At 37.5% G+C, this 24,886-nt stretch overlaps 2 protein-coding genes across 4 annotated transcripts in view; one reads left to right on the forward strand and one right to left on the reverse strand.

Annotated features, from left to right (window-relative positions):
- The first annotated feature begins 8 nt into the window (after positions 1-8).
- LOC108265387 (uncharacterized) lies at positions 9-11,824 on the forward strand. Of its 2 annotated transcripts, none has more exons than XM_017467652.3 (9): positions 9-134; positions 1,362-1,455; positions 1,542-1,710; positions 2,501-2,643; positions 3,567-3,743; positions 6,431-6,547; positions 6,834-6,920; positions 7,118-7,265; positions 9,847-11,824. In XM_017467652.3, exons 1-9 carry the CDS (start codon positions 103-105, stop codon positions 9,867-9,869), a joined length of 990 nt encoding a protein of 329 aa, XP_017323141.1. In that variant the 5' UTR covers positions 9-102; the 3' UTR covers positions 9,870-11,824. The 2 variants fall into 2 exon arrangements, with proteins under 2 accessions (XP_017323141.1, XP_017323140.1); XM_017467651.3 differs by lacking the exon at positions 9-134 and adding an exon at positions 270-473.
- A 3,499-nt stretch (positions 11,825-15,323) lies between these two features.
- nadka (NAD kinase a) overlaps positions 15,324-24,886 on the reverse strand; it is a 30,582-nt gene continuing 21,019 nt past the window's right edge. For both annotated transcript variants that reach the window (XM_017467654.2, XM_017467656.3), the window contains 9 exons: positions 24,877-24,886; positions 24,544-24,652; positions 24,371-24,456; positions 22,754-22,856; positions 21,853-21,983; positions 21,218-21,317; positions 20,936-21,093; positions 19,689-19,771; positions 15,324-16,894 (listed from right to left, as the gene is read on the reverse strand). The exon at positions 24,877-24,886 is cut by the window's right edge and continues 120 nt beyond it. In XM_017467654.2, coding sequence (XP_017323143.1) covers positions 16,747-16,894; positions 19,689-19,771; positions 20,936-21,093; positions 21,218-21,317; positions 21,853-21,983; positions 22,754-22,856; positions 24,371-24,456; positions 24,544-24,652; positions 24,877-24,886 — 928 coding nt within the window. In that variant the 3' untranslated portion in view covers positions 15,324-16,746. The remainder of the gene's footprint in view (positions 16,895-19,688; positions 19,772-20,935; positions 21,094-21,217; positions 21,318-21,852; positions 21,984-22,753; positions 22,857-24,370; positions 24,457-24,543; positions 24,653-24,876) is intronic.

Here is a 24,886-nt window from a genome sequence, read left to right on the forward strand (position 1 = left end):
ACTTGAAATGTTTTTTTTTTTTTTTTTTTTTTTTAAAATGTAGAGACAGTGCAGTAACATCCGAAAGTACATAACTCATGTACAATTAAAGGCATCCGTGTTATGGTTGAATTTGGCGCAATGGACGAGATTCGGTAAGGGCTCACTTAGCTAAATCCACTTGTTGCGATTGTCGATGTTAGCTGTAAGCTAAAAACAACTAGGGTCTAGTTACAAATACCTCCTTTTATACGTAGTGCACTACGTAGGGTGTCAGATGGTGGTATTTGACACCAGTTTTATGTGGGAGCCATTTGGATTCGATTCTTCGGAAGAAGTTTTTGGGTACTCGGGTAAAATTGATAATTAAGTAATAAATAACCGATTATCATCATAGCATTTTAAAAAAATATTTTTAAATAGTGGTCTAGCTAGTGGACATCAGTTATGATGAGTGGTGAAACATGTGGGGTAATCAGGATGCAGAGCGTGAGGTTTGTATGTGTGTTTGTGTTTGTGTGTGTGTGTATATATATATATATATATATATATATATAATATATATATATATATATATATATATATATATATATATAATATGTGTGTATGTGTGTGTGTAAAAATGTGTATATATATATATGTATGTATGTATAAAAGAATAACAAGGACTGTACGTCATCCATTGACTTAATAATAATACATATACAGTACTGTTCAAAAGTCTATTTTTGTTTATGACTCCTACATTATCGAGTCGGTACGAAAACATTTTCGATTCCCAAACATTAGTTTTCTAGCAAAAAATTAAATGTTAGAGAAAAATGTTTGTATGTCAGTAAAGAAAGCAGCATATTAAGTGATGAGACACTTTTCAGACAAAAAAAAAACACAATGAAGGCTGCTGCGTTTTGCTGCAAAAATAAGAAGCAAGTGCGACAGTCAAAGTCTCCTGAAGAACCGTGGCTGGTTCTGAGACTTTTTTTTTTTTTTTTTTTTTTTTTCTTTTTATAAAGCAAAGGGTCATCACACCAAATATTGCCTTTGTTTCATTTTTATTACTATTTACTGGCCTTTATAGTATTTTTAATGGAGAAACATTTAATTGAATTGTTTTTGAAGGCATTTTTGCTCTACAGCATTTCTTTGCATGTCCCTACGACTTGCACAGTACTGACTGTGTGTGTGTCTATATATATATATATATATATATATATATATATATATATATATATATATATATATATATATATATATATATATATGTGTATATGTATATATATATGTGTGTGTGTGTGTGTGTATATATATGTGTGTGTGTGTGTGTGTGTGTGTATGTATGTGTATATATAATATAAAATGTGTGTTCATTCTTGACTTTGCAGTCCATTGCTGCCTCAGCGCCAGGAGAGTGTAGAGGGTCGCTCACCAAACCTGAGGCCGAGGCACGGGGAGCTGATACCCACACCATTTGGACCAGTAGGTCATCTGCCTCTGGGGCATAATTCATTTAAACTCACTCTCTCACATCCCATTCAGCACTCTGTCTCATTTCTTCTGTCTAGATAAAGCGGTTGTCAGAGCTCCAGTGCTTCATTAAGGCTTACTTCTGCCTCACAATCATCTCCCTGGTGGTGCTCTTCATTCTCACTATAGTCAACATCACGGAAGAGAGCAGGAAAGTGGACGACGATGATGACCTCAGTGTCTCTATCATCCAGCTTGTGGGCATCGGTAAGGAACAATATATGCAACAAATATATATCTTTTAAAATGGTAAAGGCCAAGCCCCGTCCCCCCCCCCACACACACAAACCAGGATGCAGTTCTGTGCCATTTATAATGATTTAGACTCCGTATTACTAGTCTCTGTCATTGGCCTGATATAACCATCCTAAAAGTTCATTTTCACTTTTTTTTCTGTTTCAGTTTCACATTGTTTTGACAAGTTATTCTGGTCTGTTACGAGAAGTTTGTGCAAGTCCTGGAACCATGCTGCGGCAGTGATTTAGGAAAACTGAAACACAAACAGCAACAAACTTAAAGGAATATTCCACTGACAAAAATGAGTTTTCTTGTACTGAAAAAAAGAATGGGAAATGTTCATTCGAATCTCACTTACAGTAAAGGTCTAAGGGCAGTCGTAAACATTCAGCAGTTGGTACACTTGAATATGACGGTATGGCACAAATTCCAAACTGTTGTACACGAGAGAATGTTTGACCCTTTTGTGTTTTGCAGTACCCATGTAATAGGCCATGGTCGATATCTTTTCATTTGTGGTGTGCTGTGGATTACGGTCAAAAGACACAGTGTAGACAGATCTCACATACAGTTACAACTTCTCCTGCTATGTGATGCTTTTTGAGGAAAAAAACAACAAGTGAGATTGAATAATAAGGCATTGTGCTTCCTCTGCTTTATACAGATGAATCGTGTACAAATCAGCCAGTTTATTATTATTATTATTATTATTATTATTATTATTATTATTAAATGTGATGTGTCCATGATGTTTCCCCAGTGTTCTGTGTTTACTACATCATGCGAGGCGTGCTGCAGGAAAACAGGCAGGAGCTGATTATCTTTGCGGTGTGCGTGCTTGTGGTCATGGTGCGCTCTATCGTCAACTTCAGCGTACTCGAAGAGAAAGGAATGCTGCTGATGGTATGCTAACGGTTATTTCAACATCAACAAACCACAGTACACATTGGGTGTAGCTGTTTGGCATGGTCTAGTTGTAGATTTGTAAACGCCACTAAGATGGAATTTGCACAGGAGAATTTTTTTGCCAAGCTTCTCAATCAAAGCATCTGCGGCTTTCCAGATGCAGAAGTTAAAGCAGGAACATACCGAGAAACACTGATACATGAGATTTCACAAAAGGAAGTCCGTTACTTAAGAACAAATCATATGGCATGGTTACACACAGTACAAGATTACAAGACTTTAATCGTGGTCTAATGCATAGCACGGATTGGTGTTTCATAAAATTAATTCAATTCAATTTTATTTGTATAGCGCTTTTTACAATAGACATTGTCTCAAAGCAGCTTTACAGAAATATCAACATGGTATACAGATATTAAAGGTGCGAATTTATCCCAACTGAGCAAGCCACTGAGTGGCGACGGTGGCAAGGAAAAACTCCCTAAGATGTTTTAAGAGGAAGAAACCTTGAGAGGAACCCGACTCATCTGGGTAACAACAGTTAGTGTGAAAAAGTTCATTATGGATTTATATGAAGTCTGTATGGCGTTAAGAGCAGCCGTAATCCCAGCAGTCTGGAATTAAAGAAGATTTGAGCTCCATCCAGAGGCAGAAAGGATCTGGATCTCAAGTATCTCCATAAATTCGTGTGGGGCTCGGCGCTTTAATAACCTTAAGGATTCACGATGACAAAGAGGATAAACCAAGCGAGGAAATTTGTTTGGGTGAATTACTAACAAATTTGTTTCTCCGGATATTCGAGAGATTTCAATTTGTTTACAAGTGTGATTGATGCAATAGGAATCTAATCTAGAGTGTCAGCAGATATTTGACATCTTTTGAATTTGAATGTCTGCAGGTTATGACTACTTGTTTTGCAGGTGCGGTTTGTGTGCATCATATGTGTGGGTGTGGTGCACCTGATCTGTGCTTTGCTGCTCATTCTAAGACCCAACATGATGGCCTTCAGGGTGGGTGGAGCGTTGGAAAGCCTGCAGGAACAGTATTTCCTGCTCAATCTCTGCTTCTCAATGGTGACATTTGATCTTCAGGCACAGGTGAGTTCTTCCTTTAAATGTGGATGTAACAATACAGTGAAGCACTAAAGTCTATGTATAACTGAGGCCAAAGGTTTACATACACTTATAAGGGACGTGTAGGACATGGTAATCCCTGGATTTCAGTGATTTCTGCAACTGTGACATCATAACTAAAAAACAAAATCCATACAAACGTGGGTTCAAAGGAAATTGTCACATGTAGTCCAACTCTCAGGTCTGCCGTGAATTAAAACCTGCTGGAACACAGGCGTTACAGTGAGCACTGTGGAAACGAGAAAGAAGCCCCTGCTCCAAAATCACCACCATCAGGCTCGACTGTTTTATTTTTATTTTATTTTTTTTGTTTTTTGCGCTTTTGCTCTTCACATTAACAAAGAAAACGCCTTTTGGAGAGGAGACATTACCTGGCTGTCACGGTCTCCCCTTTAGGCAGCGCACTTGTCGAGCCGGAGGTCAAGCGTGTGCGCGAGCAAGGTGCGTAAGCGCCCGCTCTTCGAATGTGGACAACCGTAACATTGTTTACTATGGACACGTGCATTAGTGTTGTTTCTGTTCTGTCTCCTCCCTGTTCTGTTACTGGTTGTTGTTTGGGGGGGTGTCTTTATTGTTCTCAGCTGCCAGCGCGTAGCGCTTATTATGTTTGGGATGTATACCGCTTGCTTCCCTGTACACCTCGCGGGGTATTAGATATAGTATAGTTCATAGTCTTAGTTCATTTTACGTACCTTGATAGATTTAGTTCGTTTACCACGATAGATTAGTTCATTTAGACCACGCTGATGTTTCCGCTCTCAGGTCCGTGTCATAGCTTTATGTTTCCTGTTTTGTGTTTTGACATTGTTTTCTATGACCACGGCTTCGATTCCTGCTTTGCCCCGTTTATACCTTTTTGCTGATAGCCCGACCCACCGCCTGTTTTTGACTATGCATCTGTTTCACGATTTGGATTTATCTGCCTGTCTCCTTTAAATAAGAACGTCTTTACCTGCACTTGCTTCCGTATTCTACTCCCTTACGTTTCGCGACGTGACATTGGCCACAATGAATAGATTTGTGTTTCTAGGAGAAAAGGAGAAGCATGCTGGTGGTAGTATTAAGCTTTGGGGCTGTTTTGCTGCCAGTAGAACTGACACACTGCATGAAGCGGACAACGGAAAAGTGTTCACCCTTTTGTCCAGAGATTTGTATCTCGACGATGCCACAGCCATCCGTGGCTGGGAGTCCAGTAGAGCAAAATAAAGCAGGCTGTGCTCTCTGAGAGCTCTCTGGACTCACCAGTCAGTTCTCCCCTTTCAATTTACATTGCCCCGTGACACAGCATGACCAGTTTCCACTCAGCACACAGACAGATGTGAACGGAATAACTGGTCACTGTCCCTAGAGGACAGTGATCCAAAACACACTTCAAAACTTGTTGGGGAATGATTAAACTAGGCTAAAATTAAGATTTTGGAATGACCTTCACAATCAGAATGTTTTTGATTGCTTTTCACTTAATTTTTATACATTGTAATTTCACCTTGAGGTTAGAAAAGTTCTGACATGATTTATCTTCACAAAAACCTACCTTTTTAACAAGGAGTGTGTAGACTTTTTATAACCACTGTAAACCTTTGACCTTGGTTGTAAGTTCTTATCTGTTCACTTCCTGTATTACAGTGCTAAAAATTTTATAAACACCTTTTTATTGGGATAGAAAGTAATTTGCTAGTTGTGAGAGAAGATCAGGCCTGGCTAGTGTAAATGGACCAGCAGAGATGATCCTTTACTCTCTTTCAAGGAAAAAATCACATAATCATAAGGCTCAATTTTTGCCTTCCACATCAATGTATTTTCTGTTTAAAAAAAAAAAAAAAAGCCTTGAAGTGGATTTTTTTTATTTTTTTTTTTTTATTAACTTTTGTGATACCAAGAACAAGCAGTATCTCCCTGATGAATATAGAGTCAGTGGGGTGGAATTGGACCTGATCTAGCTCCTCCTACCTGGGCTGAGTCAAGACAAAAGTCCAGGAGGTTGTGACAGCTTGGTGTGTTTCAAGTTGGATAAGTGTTTTAAGTGTGATGTTTTGCATTGTACATTGTTGTGTGGGTTAGGGCTTAGGGTTAGGCTTATAGGACGAGTTGGAACAGGTCCTGCCTCCACCCTCCACTGCATAGTTACATAAAGTTACTGATGGCTGGATAACATTATTACTACAGAGAATGCTGGTGATTTTTGTACTTAAGTCTGCTTTGAACAGCAGTGTTAAATCGAATAAAGGAAGTTGTTTAATGTGAAAAAAAAATCTCTCCTGGCTATAGGCATCTGGTTAATGAGAGCAGTGAATAATTGAGATTCAGTTGAAGACAAAAGTTTATATTATACAGGTGCATCTCAAAAAATTAGAATATCATGGAAAAGTTCATTTTTGTTCTGTAATTTGATTCAAAAAAGTGGAACTTTCATATATTCTAGATTCATTACACATAAAGTGAAATATTTCAAGCCTTTTTTTTTTTTTTTAATCTTGATGATTGCGGCTTACAGCTCATGGAAATCAAACATCCAGTATCTCAAAATATATTAGAATAAAGTGTTTATAGTACATAAATGTCAACCTTCTGAAAAGTCTGTTCGTTTATGCATTCAGTACTTGGTTGGGGCTCCTTTTGACTGTTCAGATGTGTTTTGCCCTGTTGACCAGCTGTGCTTGTGCATCCTGATCCTGACGTCAGGCCCCACCGTGTCCTTCACTCACTCCGTCATTTTGGGAATTGGACTCGTTTGGGCAATAATCACTGCTGTGACTGGAGCCATTTCTGTAAGTCACTATAAATCAGAGCTTTTTCACAGGATTTGTGATTTTCTTTGTTCTAATGCACCTCCTACATGTAATTCTTAACTGAGAAGTAAAGTATGTATGTTATGGTAAGTATTATAGTAAACTGTGGTGGACTGCAGACCTCCAAGAGACCCTGGACGAATCCCTGTGCACTTTGGTTTAATTGCTTAGATATGGCAACATGAAGTCAATAAATAAGGAAACGGTGGGATTGCTGTATGCTCGTTTTACGATCTGATTTGATTATATGCAATCTGTTTTTCAGGTTTTAAAAGAAGTGAAGCCACTGGTCTGGATTTTTGTTCTCCAGAACTTACCTCAGCTGGCCTATTTCATTTACCTGCTATACACGGTAAGTCTGGAAACGCACCTTTTTTTTTATTATTTACAGTCTTGTTTACATCATGTACATGATTCTGTTAAACACTGTACATCATTGGATATGGTCCAGCTGCAGCTAAGACAGAAAATTCATCTTGGTAGAAATCTTGATGTGAGTGAACAGTCACAAGCCTACTGGATTTGAAACCCATTTTGCTTTCTTCATAGATCATTTCTCAGTGGGGCCAGAGTAAAACATACATCCTAGAGGCTGCTTCCATAACGGGCTGCGTGATCTCGGTGACCATCAAAAGTGTGCTGTTCTGGGGCTTGTTCCGTCTGTACCGCAGCTTCGGCCAGGGTCTGCGGGAGAGACGTAAGGGCTGCTGTTTTTGTTTTCATAAGAAAGAAAACTTATCACTGAAAACAACATATTTTGATTTACTGTACTACAGGATGGTTAAAAAAGTGCTATCACTTGCCCCCGCTGGCCACTTTAATAGGTACCCCTGTGCATGCTCATGCTGTTATCAACTCCGCCAATCATGTGGCAGCAGAGCAACGGATGCAATCATTAGAGATTAGAAAAACAGCACCTGGCTCAATCTTTAGTTGTCCAGTTTGCCCACTGTTAGTTTCTTTTCTACTCAACACGGTTGTAAAGAGTGGCTGAGTCCCCGTAGCTGGAACCATTCTCTTCTGACTTGTTTCATCAGCAACACATTTCTTCCCACAGACCTTTTTGCACCATTTTGAGTAAACTCTAGAAACTAAAAAGGGTCAAAGTCACTGAGATCACATTTTTTCCCCTCATTGTTATATTTGATGTGATCATTAACTGAAGCTCTTGACCTGTATCTGCATGATTATGCACTGCACACATGATTAGCTGTCTGGATGGATCGATGAATACGCAGGTGCACGGCTATTTCTCAGAAAGTGGACAGCGAGTATATGACACCACAACACTATAACACTGTGGTGAAAAGCCTTGTGACATTATAACAAGGAGGTTAGCTTACTAACTATTTATAGACTGTATTTCGTCATCTTTCGTGCTTGTTCCAAACTCAAACAGAAAATAAAATAAAACTGTAAAGGAAAAGTGGTCCCAATAAAAGTGTTAACATTTATAAAAAAAATAATTAAAAAAAAAACTCTTGTATTCCTGCATTACTCTTAGCTGCCTCGTTGAAATTACTCCGAGTTGTCTTCCTGACAATGTTTGAGTTATTTTAGTTAATCTACTGATTCTAAAAAAAAAAGCTGTAGTGACACTTGCCTACATCGCTTTGCGTACATGTGTAGGGAAACAAACCAGGATGTTTACGTGTTGAACTGAACTGATGAGAAGCCTGGTTGCCATAGTAACTAGCAACATCCTCTTGGTAGCCTGGTTGATTTTAATGATCATGTTACAGTTGCAGAGATTAAAAAAAAAAAAAAAAGGCTCACTTTTTTTTTTTTTTAACCGAAACAAATATTATCATAAAATATTTGTGAAGTAAACATTAAACGTTCTATTAATGTTTAACACAATTGCCAGTTTATTAGATATATCTACCGTATTGCTGGTTTATATTGATTGATTTTTTTTACAACCACCTTTATGACCCATTATAAACCTAGCAGGTACACAGTACGAGTGAATCAGCAAAGGCAAAGCTGGGATTTTTGGCCAGTGTGCGTATACTTAGTAGCTACTTTTATTAGGCACACCGTCCTTGCTCGTCAGCTAATAGATACACAGGATACTGTAGATCAGAGGTCACTAAACCTGGTACTGGAGATCTACCTTCAGCTCCAACCATAATCGTGCTCATCTGACCATGTAATCATTGCTTTAAGAACTTCTTGGTCAACTAAAATAGGTGTGTTAGATTTTGGTTGGAGATGAAACCTGCAGGAAGAGGGTTGGTGACCACTGATACACTGAGATATATATATATATATATATATATATATATATATATATATATATATATATATATATATATATATATATATATATATATATATACAGTACAGCTAAATTTCCCATACACATTGTGTGCTCATCCTTTCCTAACTCGGTGCCCGATTTAGTCCACAGCACAGTTGTTCACTACGTATTTTTGGTTGGCGGGCTTTTCTCAACCCAGCAATGACAACGAGTTGTTTTAAGAGTGATTTGACACCTTTGGCAGAGTCTGACTCGGAGCCTGAATCCATTTGTTCTTTGGTTTGGATTAGTTTTACTCTGCACATAATTAAATGAGCCAGAAACAAACAAACAAAAAAATTGCCTGAAGCGCATGTAGGCCTAAAAAAAAAAAAAAAAAACGTTTTCAGATGGTGGATTAATTGCAATGGTAAATAGATTAAACTCTGAATCAACCCAACTGTAGGAAGTGAAGCAAAAATGACCTGCAAAATGTAAACTGATAAAAAGGGCCGAGCTGCGGCGCTGTAGAATGTTGCGGTGTTGTCGGAATACTTATTTCACAAACAAGAAGTAAATAAACACTGGATGTGATTCACAAAATGTTTTAGACTGTAATTATCGAATCCTTTGTTTAGCCGCAGCTCTACGTTCTGCAGATTTGACTGATGGCAGTGATTTCTAGTACGCACACTTGCCCAAATATTTATTGAATGAAAACAAACTTACAAGCGCATACCCATCAGGCAATCTTTGTTTATCTTTGGTTTAATTATGTACACCGTGAAACCGAAGCAAACAAAGAGACTGGTGTGAAAGCATGCTTGCATGCCACTAAATGTTTGGATAACCGCGAGTGCTACAGTAGGGTGAGAGTTGTCCTTTTCAGCTCAGAATTGAACCTTGCTTCTGTTCTATATCATTTGTATATTTCTGTACAATTCTACCTTTGACTAAAACCCACATGCTGCCTTTTGTTATATTGCTGTGTCTGAGCGTCTACGTTTGTTTTTATTTCTCTCCGTTCTCTTCAAAGTGTTTGCTACAGATATGCAGTAAAGGTCTTTATGAAGAGGAGCAGCATGAGACGCGCTGCGTTGTGGAGAGTCAGCAAGGGGTACAATAATGCAACTTCAATTCACTGTTTAAATATGCACTTACAGCTGAACAAAACTTCAGTCAAGCAGGTTCATCCACCCGGAAGAGATGTCTGTAAATCAATTTCGGACCTAAAGTGAGCGCGGCAAGCCATCGTTGCCGTTTAGCTTATTTGAAAGTCATTTGAAGTCCAGTTCTTGCTTTGGACAAGATTGATTTTATTTTGTACATGGAAATGCCAAGTTATTCATGTAGTGATTAGACATTCATACGTTACATCTTTATTTGTTTGTTTTTATTATTATTATTTTTTTTTTATATATGCTTTAAAATGTTTGCTTTGCAAAATGTTTGAAGTATTTACGTTCACGATTATTCCCCGTGCTTCTTTTAAATGTTATTTTAAGTTTGGATACATATCAGAAAGTGTCAGCGTGTACCAAAACTGCATGTCTTATCTATTTCAGCAGCAGTCACTCTGCCCATGCAAAACGTGCGTGATTCAGCCACTCCATTTTAAAATGTTGTGTAGTCTAAACATGTCTACAGTTTCTGATTATATTATGTTATATAATATCAATCTAATATCTTGAACAAACGATGAGGCTGCATCCTATTTTGGAATAGGAAGAACTTACAATCACTGTCAAAGTTTTAATGTCAGATAACAGGGTTCCAACAAATCAGTGTGTTAACTGTCATTCTTTCATATTAATAATCCAGCTGTGTAGTAGTAACAACAAGGCATTCTGATTTGTGGTTTCGTTTCCTGAATGTTGCGCCACTCATTTGAGGAAGATTTCACTCTCGGAAGATTGGGCACTAAACTGTCATTGGGTTGGTAGCCTTATCTTTTTTAGTTTCAACATATATTCATCACCTGGAAACGTAGATATATACGAGTATGTAATTGGACCGTAATGACCTTTTTAGAGGAAAGCTTTAAAGGCAGCTAAATACACGGTGGCTTAGTGGTTAGCACGTTCGCCTCACACCTCCAGGGTCTGGGATTCGATTCCCACCGTGGATTCCAACCGGAGGTTTCCTCTGGTTACTCCGGTTTCCTCCCCAAGTCCAAAGACACGCATGGTAGGCTGATTGGCATGTCCATAGTGAATGTGTATGTATGTATGTGTATGTATAAGAGTGTTGATGAAGCCTTTATACTTTTATAGTCATGAATGTTCAGTCGTGTAAATGGTTTACTGCCCTGCTTCATATGGAATGAATCGAATGCAAGAAAACAATGGATTCATTTCACTTGCACACACACAGTGGTGTCCGAATGTCTGAGACCACATTGACAATCTTGGAGTATATATATATATATATGATGATCTATAATGTCTGTGCACACTATCTTGACGATTCAGTATTGACATTGTTGCACAATTTCTAGGTCACAATTTGAGTTTAAGCAGATTTGTGATACTTTAACAGATTTGTGACCCCCCCCCCCCCCCCTGTTATTCTTTTGAAAGCACATTTTCCCAATGAATATTACATGCTTTTTGATTTATGATTTTTATACACTAACCTCAGAATGCTTTATCTTTTAATGTCACACAGACAATGAGCTCATTGTTAAGGAGGTGTTTTGAACAAAGGGGAACAAAAGTTAATTCCACTCCCCATGTAGGGAAACCAAAGTTCATTGACTATGTAAAAATAATATCCTTATTTTAATTGGATAACCAATGTTTTTTTTTGTTTTGTTTTGTTTTTTGTTTTGTTTTTAGATTCCAGCACTATTTCTACTTTATGCTGTAATTGTCAGAGCGCTTGTAAGAGTTGTACAAAACAGAAAAGTTTAACCATTTAAATATGTATTGTCTGTTTTTTTTGATAGCATGGATTTATTACTTTCATAAACATGTATTTGTGATACAAAATTTTTATAAATATATTTGAAACAATCTTCTCTTGTAGGCTCAAAACTGATCCTGAATGTTTAGATGCTCTTTGTGTTTGAAGTTGCCGTATGCAATGTGTCAAACTCAGTGTCAGAATTTTATTTATTTATTTATTTATTTATTTATTTATTATTTTTTTAAAGAACAGTTGGTAAAGACTGGGACCTTTATAGGGTGTTTGCTGTGTATCAAATTAAGAAGCTTTTGCAAGGCAAGCACTTTCTTCTCTTTTGGTTTGGAAACTCTTAAACTGCGCAAGATCCTCAATTGCTCAAGTACTGCTTTTTAGGAGTATGAATAAAATACACCGATCAGCCATAACATTAAAACCACCTGCTTAATACTGTGTAGGTCCCCCTTGTGCCGCCAAAACAGTTCTGACTCCACAAGACCTATGAAGGTGTGCTGTGGTATCTGGCACCAAGACGTTAGCAGCAGATCCTTTAAGTCCTGTAAGCCAATGCCCTGTCACCGGTTCCCTGGTTGTCCTTCCTTGGACCACTTTTGGTTGGTACTAACCACTGCATACTGGGAACAGCTCACAAGACCTTGCTGCTCTTGACAGGTGGAATTGTAACGAGATAATCAATGTTATTCACTTCACTAAACAGATAGTGTTCAGCTGAGGGAAGAAAAACATTTTCAGTCATGTGTAAAAAAATGGGAAGTAATATTCCACATTTTCAAAAGAAGTTGTGGAGTCAGAGCAGTGTTTCTCAACCTTGGAGTGAGACAATGCACGTATAAGTGTTCTCTCTTCTCCCAGCTCACATGATTCAACTCCTCAGCCACTCAATAAACCAGAAACTAGGTTGAACAGAGTTAGGGAAGGAAAACACACCAAAATATGAATCGTACTTCAGGATTTAGCCTTTAAAAGTGTTTTATTTTAAAATGTATTGACTCATCTCTGGCAGCAATATCTAATCTTTTATATAAGGTTTCTTTGCTGACAGTAACGGCATGTTGCAATTAAGTGATTAATGGTTTAGGGTTTTTTTTAAGCATAAAATTGGCAAATAAAGAACATGTGGTGAAGTAGCATCCAAGCTAGTAGCATGAGGACATCAAGGACATTCAATTTACTTTCAGTACAGTTGGGTAACAGTTGTCAGCATTTGTAGCTTCAATCTTAGTAACAGAGTTGAGCTGCTGAGCTGGACAAAGTCAAGTAATAATAATATTTGAATAATATGAGTTGAGGGGATGTACTTTTCTCCTGGTAGAGAGGGTCTTGATGAAAAAAACACCCTGTTTGTCATGTGACTTACTGGTTTTACTCTTCTTTTAGTCAGGTAAATGGGTTTCAGTAACAGGGTCACACATACAGTGCTGCTTGAAAGGTTGTGAACCCTTTTGAATTTTCTATATTTCTACATAAATGTGACCTAAAACATCATCGGATTTTGTCCTAAGAAGTAGATGAGGAGAACCCAATTAAACAAATGAGACAATGATATTATTTAATGGGGAAAATGATCCAATATTACATATCTGTGAGTGGCAGAAGTATGTGAACCTTTGGTTTCAGTATCTGGTGTGACCCCCTTGTGCAGCAATAACTGTAATTAAACATATCTGGCAACTGTTGATCAGTCCTGCACATCGGCTTGGAGGAATTTTAGCCCATTCCTCAGTACAGCTTCAGCTCTGGGATGTTGGTGGGTTTCCTCACATGAACTGCTTGCTTCAGGTCTTTCCACAATATTTCGATTGGATTAAGGTCAGGACTTTGACTAGGCCATTTCAAAACATTAACTTTATCCTTTATTAATCATTCTCTGGTAGAAAGACTTGTGTGCTTAGAGTCGTTGTCTTCCTACATGACTCACTTTCTCTTGAGATTCAGATTCAGGACAGATATCCTGATATTTTCCTTTAGTGTTTGCTGGTATAATTCAGAATTATTTGTTCCATCAATGATGGCAAGCTGACCAGACCAAGATGCAGCAAAACAGGCCCAAACCAAAAAGATTGTGCCTGTTCATAAAACGTTGCATAAATTATCGACAATTCTCATTTTCCACATTATGTTTTAACAATTAATCTTTTTACAATGATCTGATTTTCCCACATTATTCAGCAATGTTCTGATTTTTTTCACATTATTTCATAACCATACTGTGGCCATTTGGCCAAGAGGTGGCACTGTCAGTAACAACTTTATTCTGAAACCAGTGGCTGTTTTGGTTCTGGAGTGTGTTACTGTTCATAATACAGCAATTTACCACTGATTGCATTGTTTAATCGATTAATGAAGGACACATGACATTTTAATGGATTATTAATTAAATTTAAAGTCCCCATGAAATCAAAATTGAAGTTTTGTGGCTTTTAGTATGAATATATTGTGCTCCAAAACAGTGACAAAATTCACATTTAGAATTTGAGATATAGATAGATATATAGATAGATATATATATATATATATATATATATATATATATATATATATATATATATATATATATATATATAGATAGATAGATAGATAGATAGATAGATAGATAGATAGAGAGAGAGAGAGAGAGAGAGAGATAGATATTACACACACATTCAAATTTATGTACCGTCTCTCTTTACCACCAATACGGATCAACAATTTTGATATTCTGCATTTCTACTTCTCATCAGAATCTGAAGTGTCCTGCCCCAACAGTTGTAAGTTTCCTGGTTGTGAGGCAAGTTAAATGCTATTGGCTATTTAAAAAAAGGGGGCAGGACCACCCGATATGTCCCACCCTGACTTCCTGTTTCAGTGGAAATAACCTCAACATATCAAATACTACTACATGTTTTAAGACACTTCACAGGGTCTTTGTTGAAGGTTCAAGAGACAAGTTAGCTGATCACTTATGTTATAGCCGTGATAAACATTTTTTCCCCTCCCTCACTCTCAAAAAACCCCAACGTGTCATTTCTTTTACTCACTTTCAGTAACTCCTTTATCCTAGTCATGGTGGATCCGTTCCCACCTGTAGCATAGCCAGACCACCTACTGGCATATTGTTGGGAGGTGAAAGGAAACCGGAGAACCCAGAGGAAACCCATGTTAACACGGGGAGAACATGCACATAAACTCCACCCCGTCCCCAAACATTTTTACAAAAGTAAAAATTGTGGGACAAATAAGACTTTCTTCTGTGCATCTCCAACAGATCTCAGTTATCATTACTAATCAGTTCAATCCATGTAATATTAAAAGCTTTTTTTTTTTTTTTTAAAAACAAAATACAACCTTAAATAAAATCCACAACTGTAGTGTGCTTTAGTAATAAATGTCGAGGTCATAAAACAACAGTACACAAACCTTTTATCTTACTGAGAGTTTGATCAGCTGTAGATCATTTATTAAAGTGCTATGCAAAAAAAAAAAAAAAAAATTATTCAAGACCCATTTAGAATACGTTCTGAAAAGATACATTACAAAAAAGTGTGTAAAAAAAAAAAAATTAACCTGATGAAAAGTGTTGCGTGAAAAGATTGACAATTCCAACAAAAACACACGTAATATTTTAATTAGTCACGTCTGAAGCAGATTTGAAAGAAAGAATAAGACCCCTCATTACGCTGTCACCTCGGCTTTACCGAATGAATTCTCTCCTGAGCGTTGTATCTACTCACTCACAGATGATCAACTGTAGAAATTATGTTGCTGAGAGTAATTAAGACTGGACATTTTGCGTTACTTCAACTGGTTATACATTGGGTCAAAAGGTAAGAGAACATGAATTCATGATAATAAAGATGGTGGCTCCAAAGTAACATATACCAGGACAACACATTACTTACCGAAGCTATTTAACAGGTAGAGGACATAAATATGACATTATTAATGACAATGCAAGTTTCTTCTTACATTATCTGAACGATGATTAAATTAAAAAAAAAAAAGATCAGTCGTGTCCGAGAGGGAGAATGAATGTAAACAGATTTTTCCTCGTTTTTTCGTCTTTCATAACAGGGCACAAGTGGCTGAATTGACCTCCGATAGCCATAATATTGTAGTAAACTGGACCAAGTGCACATGACTGCACGAAGAGCAACATAGTAACATGAAATAAGTCCTTTCGGGAAGTCTTTCGGTGGTAAAGAAGCCTGTTAAATATTCTGACACGTAAAGCTAAAGTTCAGTGAGAAGGACACTTGAAACGGCACGCTGCTGAACACTCAATATACATAAATAACTAGAAACTCAAAAAGGTGATGGAATGGGGCAACAATAACCGATAGCCAGAATTCCTTAATAAAATATTGCTCAAAAGCTTAAATCTGGGGGAAAAAAAAAAGAAACAGTGGTCCCAACTGACCTGGAATGAACTATGATCTTAGGAATCAAATACTTCATGGTGGATGTTTACCTGAAAGACTCGTAAAATTAAACAGTAGTTTCTTAGATCAAAATGTACTAAAATATGAATGTACTAGCTTTTATTTTTGTGCAGGGCCCTGCACAAATGAGTCCCTCTGGCCTGACATTTATTTATAGAATATCTATAACTATGATACACAAATGTAAAACGTCGTTACACACCCCATGAAGGATTTCTAACATTCTATGTAATTTAAGGCACGATTCTGATTGATATCCAGTTATTGCTGTGGTGCTTAAATGCTCCTCATGCACGAGCTAACAAGACCTGATGTTTCACTCGAACTCCTCATAGTGCGTCATCATGAAACTACTTTGAAATATTCCTGGCACTTTATGACCGTTATGTCATACACCATCTACAAATTAGAATTGTATATTTTAATTATTATTTTTTTTTTTTAAAAAATGGTTACTAGCACACAAAATTGACCAAGAATCAACAGCTTCACAAAAGTCTGTGGTCAAAAGTGGGATGTCATGTCCCAGAGAGGCATAAAAAAAAAGAAAAGAAAAGAAGAAAAACGAAACAAAAGTGCTTCTGAGGAAATGCTCAAAACTCCTCTTCCTCTGAGCTCAGGTGGCTCTGCTTCTTGCGCACGTTCCAATGCAAACACTGAGCCAGACTTTCAAACCAGTCGTTCACTGGGTCCCGGAAACAGATGGATGGGACGGGGAAGCACGACGTGGTGATGGTGATGCTGGAGAAAGAAGAGGAGAACTGTAAATCATTAATTCTATAACATGCAACCCAAATTTCAGTCTAAACATTGGAAAACTTTAAACAGGGATGGACCACTCGGTAGCCCAGGTGTCCCTGACAAGCAGTCCAGGATATTCTTAAAAACCCCCACAAAAGGCAGGTAGGTTGAACAGCCAGAAAAATGTTTCCTTTGGTACAATATGTAGGCATTTGGTATGTTACGGTAAGCTTAATGCACTTTATGGTGATGCGATGCACCTTGATGCTGGGACTAAAAACAACTCCGCGGTTCTCAAACCAGGGGTTGATTTACAAATGGGGTCATAAGACAAAACGCAGTCCCCTTATATTTCATTTATTTTACAAATTAATATTACAACTGATCACTCTACCTATCGAAACAGATTGTGTATTCAACTAGTTTTATTGCAGAACTCCTACACTAGTGCAACTGATGCGCTGTACTAGTGTAGGAGTTCTGCACTTTATATATATTTAACAAAAAAAATAAATAAAAGAATTTCTCCATCGATGCACCGCGTGACTGACTTGGTGGATCAACACAAGAAAATAAACACGACAATGTCCTAAAAAGGAGAAGCTAAAAATGTCAAGGCTTAGGGTCAGAGAAAATTCATAATGTCAATTTTGGGTCATTTGTCCAAAATGTTTGGGAACCTCGGAACCAACCTGTTCTGAATCCTGACGCCTGCTACGATACAAATATCTGCTTAACAGTAGAAGGATTTTCACTGGTCAGATTAACTAGCTTACACAGATGACAAGACAATCTTTTCAGAGCCAGGGGCACAGAGGAATGTGGAAAGACTGGGTATATTGTCATACCAGCTATGAGGGACGATACCGGTATGAAATTTTATACCGGTTAAAATGGGGGGAAAATATTCTGAATGAAACTTACATAACAGTTCCGATAAAATTAATATCTTAGCAAATAGAACAGCATTAGATAATGTATAGTCACACAATGAAGAGTGTGTGATGAAATAAATTAAATGAACGCATTGAAAGTTATTTACCGACGCATCAAAATTACAGAGGAGCATAGCATGCGCACGGACAGAAGACGTTATATTTAACTGACAGGAACAACTGAGCGAGGTCAGAGGGGCAGCACAAACGTGTATATATTTGTTGTTTGGTGTGTTGGTAGAGGTTTGGTAAACAACAGAATTTTAATTTGATCATTTTTTTTTCAGTTTCATATTTTGTTAAAAAATAAAAATCAAAGCTGCCTTGCGTTATTGTATACTGTAGGCCATTGCGTAGCGAACATTACCCCATAGCGTCATCTAGTGTCTAACCAGTGCTAATACAAATGTATTACCGGTTTGAACTAGGGATACTGTACCGGTGTGAACAGTATATTGTGGCAGGTCTAGAGAAAATACGATGTGCTTCGTTATCATATACTCGTACATTTCTTCCAGTCTTCATTTTTTCGCCTAGTTAATTAGGTGTCCAGGCAACCAGAACATGGGACTGGCCAGCACACTGGAGCTTCCATTTCCCCTGTGGGCTAACTAATGAGTTTATCATTTCTCCCCCCCTGTTTACAATGCATTCTTTCAGCATTCAGGGCGGAACAGTACAGAGCTCAGGAAAGTTACTATACAGAAATGTACTTGATCTGTATATGTGAAGAAGAAAGAAAAACTCCTAAACCCAGTATTTCAAGGGCAGTATGTCTCAAGACTGGCAGTGAAAATGTCTACACTGTTTTGCTAAACTACTTTAGGCTTTAAAGAACTTGTTCGGTGAAAAATATTAAATATTAAATATCCCTCCTCTTAGTTCAAATGCAGTCAATTAGCCAACACATGTCCACTGTGAACATTGCTTCTTTAGATTGGCATGGGAGCTACAAGGCTAGTGTAAGAATAAGTAAGCCATGTTCCTATTTGAATTATTCACATCCTTTATGACTACAGGATCGGTTTCACGTCTCAAATGCTCATGTTCTAGGATCTGGTGCAGCACCTGATCAATTGTCGTTTACCCTGACCTTTTTTGGCAACATAAATGTTCTGGCTCCATTGTATCCCAAATCTGACACTGGTATTCCTGGGGGCCAGGGATGTATGTACGTTTTTGGGTACCAGACAGAATGGGATTACAATTACACACCGTCCTGCTTTTCAGTTGTTATACGTGTCCGTCATGAGATCCATCCATCCATATCTCTCTCTCTCTCTCTCTCTCTCTCTCTCTCTCTATCTATCTATATATCTATATATATCTATATCTATATCTATATCTATATATATATATATATATATATATATATATACACACACACACATACATACACACACACATATATATACACACACATACATACATATATTGGTGCTTGAAAGTTTGTGAACCTTTTAGAAATTTTCTATATTTCTGAATAAATATGACCTAAAACATCATAAGATTTTCACACAGGTCCTAAAAGTAGACAAAGAGAACCTAATTAAACAAATGAAACAAAAATTATTATACTTGATCATTTATTTATTGAGGAAAATGATCCTATATTGCATATCTGTGAGTGGCAAAAGCATGTGAAGCTCTAGGATTAGCAGTTCATTTGAAGGTGAAATTAGAGCCGGGTGTTTTCAGTCAATGGGACGACAATCAGGTGTGTATTTCGGTGGGTATAGAAAATTCGAAAGGGTTCACAAACGTTCAAGCACCATTGTACGGAGAGTTTCGTATGGACTTGTACTGTTCATTTTACCAGTGGGGTTTAGTCAGTAACTGCAAGGATCTTAAACGCTCACCTGTCTCCATGTCCAATCTCCTGCCGTTTCCTCCCATCAAAGGAAACCCATGCATTGTTTCTGGCCTCACGTGATAGCATAATCTAAAGGCAGAATATCATAGTGCATTGTCAGTCATATTTCAACCAGATCTCAAGAAATATTACATTCAAATGTACCATCATGGCTCGCTGTGAACTAAAGGCAGGAAACATGATGGTGGAGACAAAGACATGACGCTACGTTTTACTACATATACAATAAACTGTTTATCACATATATAAATGGTCAAAAGTAAATTATGTGAGGAATAAAATGCAACACGGTGTGCCACTGTAAGAAAATAATCAATGATGGGGTGGTGTGATGTAAAGTGGAGTTAAGTTCCGAGACTCCTCTTCTGCAACAGCACTTAAGCCAGGATGACCATTCTTATTTATTAAAGAACAACGTCATGAATAAAAATTTATCTTTTATTCCCCCTCTCTTTCTTGAAGTTAGATACAAAACAAAAAAAGCAGCTTGTCAGGTTAGAGAACAAGGAAGTGCAGAATCCTGAAACTCTCCTGTGTCCAAAAACGTAACACTGATACATATAAGACAGTGACACCGGAGACACTTTCCAGAAATGTTAAACGAACGTGTCCTCACTGAAAATGTTACCATATCAACAAATAGACGTTCTTCTTTGTAAAATAACAACGCATTCGCAAAAACAAGTGAATGAGAATGTTTAGGTGAATTATAGTCAGAACTATCGTCAGAGCTGATGTTCGAGAAAATTAATCAACACCTTCTGACCAATCAGAATCGAGAATCCAACAGTGCTGTGTATATAATCATGAATATGACATATACAGTATGAAATATGCTAAATAGTGAAGTTGTAACAAGTAAAGGACAGGTACATAAACTTTGGGTTTTACAGTAAACACTACAGGAATAAGGTCCTAAATTTCATTATAATCAGGCTGTATGGCACAATACCAAGCATAAAACACACAAAAACAGGGAGTTTAGTTCTTACTCTGTTCTACAACTACGTGCAGGAATGTAATCACATGAAGTGATTGCCTTCGATTATACACTATCCTTTCCTGTTCCTGGAAGTTTCTTTCCTTTTGCTACTGCTTTCCCATTAGTCAAGCCTTGCTATATAAAGGTGTTTATATTTCAGTTCCCTTTCCATACTGGTAGATTATTACTCATCCATTATTAGTGAAACTCTGGTAAAGTGCTTTAAATTTGTCTCTGGCGTCTTGCGTTACCTTGAGCTCGACGCCAGCAGGGACTACGATGGGTCTGAAAGAGAGTGAGTGAGGACAGATGGGAGTGATCATGATGGCTGGGACGTTGGGGTGGATCATGGAGGCTCCTGCTGCTACGGCGTACGCAGTACTGCCTGTTGGCGTGGACACGATCACTCCTGACAAGGTGGAGATAATTTGGAGATTAGGGAAATTGTTGCTGAGCTTTGAAATAGTGGCACATTCAGGTTTTATAGCAGAAGTAATAAGTAACAGAATTCAGCTATTAATAGGAGTACTGACCATCGCCTTGTACAGTAGTGATCAGGTGACCATCCAGGAAAAGATCAACGTTAGAGAGGTAGGAGGAGGGACCTCGGTCCACAACGACCTCATTTAGCACCTGACAGAGAGAGAGAGAGAGAGCGCGAGAGAGAGATAGAGAGAGAGAGAGCGAGAGAGAAAGAAAGAGAGAGAGAGCCCGAGAGAGAAAGAGAAAAAGAAAAAGAGAGAGACACTGTAGGTTAGGCATAATTCTTACATGGCTTTACTAAATGACTGCACACAATAACACATCCAGTCACGTAAGCACAGGGAATTTGTGGTTAGTGCGACATACAACAATCTGTGGCTAATGCTAACAAACCACATGAACAGATCACCTATGTGGAGCAAACACTGGCCTTTTAAAAATGCAGGTACACATTAACTAACCAAAAAAAGCACAATGGTGGCTAGGTATAACCACACACACGCACACGTTTGTGAATATACGTTTCTTCACACACATCTCAAATATGTCTCCAAGTGTAATCAGGCACTGTGATCTTCGTTTTTAGAAACCCAACCAACAGGAAATTTAACAAAGTATCCTATTTCATACAAACACATACACAGACAACCCTTTGCCCTGAGACTCTCAATGCTCGATCACTCACTTGATATTGCATAGTTCTGCGGCCTGACTCGTTTGCGACGATTGTATTTTTCTCCTTTGGTCTGGTTTTCTCCCAGTTCTCTTTCACCACCTTTACCTTCAGTCGACTCCGCAGGATTATGGCTGCGTTGCCTGTGGAAACATTTACAGACCAGTAAAAATTGGATTCCAAGCAAATGAGTAAACCCCCTAGCAGACAATAATACTATATTTTTTTTAACTGAGGGCTGTCAAAAGATAAAACATTTGGAATATGCTACACTATTTATTTTGTGACACTTTGATTCTTTGAGCCACCCATAATTTTTTCTGGCTGCTTGCTAGAAACAGCTACTGGACCTCATGAGAAAACATATTTGCAGCACAATATACTGATTAAAACGATCATAGACTCATAGATACTGTGTTTGCATGCTCCGACCATATAGGTGTATGGTGATGTGCCATTTCATGTGTGGTAATCAGAAATGAATTGACACCATCACAGATGCAAAAAAAAAAAAAAACAACAACCCCCCCCCCCCCCCCCCCCCATATATACGTACATACATTATATATATATATATATATATATATACACACACACACACACACACACACACACACAAAGCCTGGCCCTAAAACTATGACACAATCAAGTGGGAAAGTTGAAAGTTCCCCGGGTGAGGTCACTTCAGGACTAGACTTCTCAATAACATCTCACTTCTCTGTAAAAGTGTAATGTTATATAAATGAGTGCACACATCAGGGCTTGGCTGATGGGAAAGGAGCTGCAAAAGGAACAAAAACAAAAAAATTTCCTGGACTAAAAAGAAACAGGGAAGCAAAGTGTGTAAAATTGGAACAGATAAAGTCAGTTCCTGTTAATATTAAACAAGACTGCAACATCCCTATACACTCACCTTCAATAACCTGTGTAACCTGAGATTGGTAGGTGTCGAAGTTAAAAGGTGTCAGAAAGCCCAGAGAGCCCAAATGAAAGGGCATAACTGGAGGAACGCTCTCCTAGAATGAACACAAACACAGCAATGCAAATGTTGGAGAAGTGATGCATTCAGATTTTGCCCTGTAGTATTTCTTTACATTGACGTAGGTAGAGTAAATTCGGCAGCCAATCTGAGTGTTAAAAAATATATATCCAAGGCACCACACCATAATATGACCCTCACTCTGACATATAAAGCTATGATATGCTAATATAATATAAATGTAGCAAAAAGCTTTAGTTCTTTTAAAATTATTATTACAAACTAAATGGAACTATATAAAAGCTGTTCTTGCTCAATGTTTTTAATTAATTGTGACGTTTTAAACAACAAATTTCCCCCTTTTCAGTGCAAGCCATTACTCAGTTTTCACGGTTACTAATTTTCAACATAATCCAGTGCTTCTCTTCTGCCAGCAGGTTTTTAGCTAAATGATACAATCATCATACATATTATGAAATTTGTCATATCGCCCAGCCCTATGTACACAACAGTTTGATAGCAGTACCCAAGAAGTTACACATACACTGTGCATTGTTCAACATGCACAATAGTGTTATTGTGACGTCTAGTCCAGCTGAACTCCATTACGAATGCAGTTTCATAGATTTAGGGGAATTAGTAATTACGGGGGCAAATACATTATGTGTTTACTCAGGTTGCCTTTGTTTTATCTCATTTTGTTTTCATTTAGTATGAGATATAAACAAAAACAGAAGAAATCAGGAAGTGGCAAATGCTTTTTCACAGCAGTGCATGTTGTGTAAACCATGATGAAATAGGTTTATACTTTTGCAGATTTTTGCATAAAATGAAAACATTTGCTAAGTTGCAAAAGCCAAAAGACAGTAACTGTCCTCTGGCTAATGAGCGAAAAAGAGGGGGAGAACCCATATTGACAGCATACTATATTACTTCAATTTTATACTTAATAAAACTGATAGCTGGAATCTGCTTGTCCTGGGCATCCTGGCTACACTGCAAAACATTACAACATTACCAAGTGAAAATATATCTTGAAAATAGTCTACTTTATTGATTACAATAAACTAAACATATGACTATTAAACCTATTTCTAGAAGTTTTGTATACGAATTTCAAGCTTAAAATAAATAGTTTTGTTCTAATGGCAGACGTTTTCTAATTTTAAGCACTTATTTCTATAAATCATCTCCCACTACAATGAGAAAAAGCTCGAAATGTGTCAAAGCATCTAAAAAGCAGGCTGTGATTGAATTATTATTATTATTATTATTATTATTATTATTATTATTATTATTATTATTATTATTATATTTACTTGATATTGATCTCATAAGAAATATCAAATTTGCATATATTCAAGATATTTTCAAGTGTTATCTTTTTTTTTTTGGGATGTAGAAATTTGTCCGTCCCTAAACACACACAACATTCACAGGCACGAGCTCAAATCTGAATCTGCAATGTTCCTGTAGAGCAATCTTTCTGTCATAACATATGAACTTGAGCTTGTTTCCTTTTGCTTTATAAATCAAGTCCTACATCTGTACCTGGAAGAGGGAGGAAGCATACAGCAAAGTTCCATCTCCTCCCAAACAAATGATGAAGTCTACCCGATTGGAGATGTCATCATAATCTGCGAGAAGTAAAGCAGGTCAGGCATTACATAACCACTGAAAAAACGACACCACAAAAGACAAACAAACCAATAACTATGGTGTACCATCTCTAAAAGTGCAAAAACTCTTTTTCACGGCCACAAAGCTCTCGTCGTTAGCAATGGCGGGGTCCTCCAGGACTTTCCTCTCCACGTAAACGATCATGTTTTTCTCCTAAAATGCATCAATACATGATCGGAACAACAAATTAGTTTATGATGAATTAAAAAAAAATTAAATAACAGCACCACAATACATGCCAGTTCCAATGGCATATGATGTCACTACAGATATAAGAAATTACTTAAAAGGACTTCAACATGTAGGACTTCACACACTGCATTTTCAGAATCACAAACAGCTTTGCATATCTATGGAGTGTGAGGAAGGATTCAGACCTCTGTGAGG

This window comes from Ictalurus punctatus, chromosome 5 (genome assembly GCF_001660625.3).
Source record: "Ictalurus punctatus breed USDA103 chromosome 5, Coco_2.0, whole genome shotgun sequence".
Classification (NCBI taxonomy): domain Eukaryota; kingdom Metazoa; phylum Chordata; class Actinopteri; order Siluriformes; family Ictaluridae; genus Ictalurus; species Ictalurus punctatus.

Excerpts from the sequence above, each read along its gene's own strand:
- LOC108265387 (XM_017467651.3), top strand. The coding sequence starts at position 427 with ATGATGAGTGGTGAAACATGTGGGGTAATCAGGATGCAGAGCGTGAG. Across the intron at positions 1,711-2,500 it reads CATCCAGCTTGTGGGCATCG|TGTTCTGTGTTTACTACATC; the intron begins GTAAGGAACAAT and ends ATGTTTCCCCAG. Across the intron at positions 6,921-7,117 it reads TCATTTACCTGCTATACACG|ATCATTTCTCAGTGGGGCCA; the intron begins GTAAGTCTGGAA and ends CTTTCTTCATAG.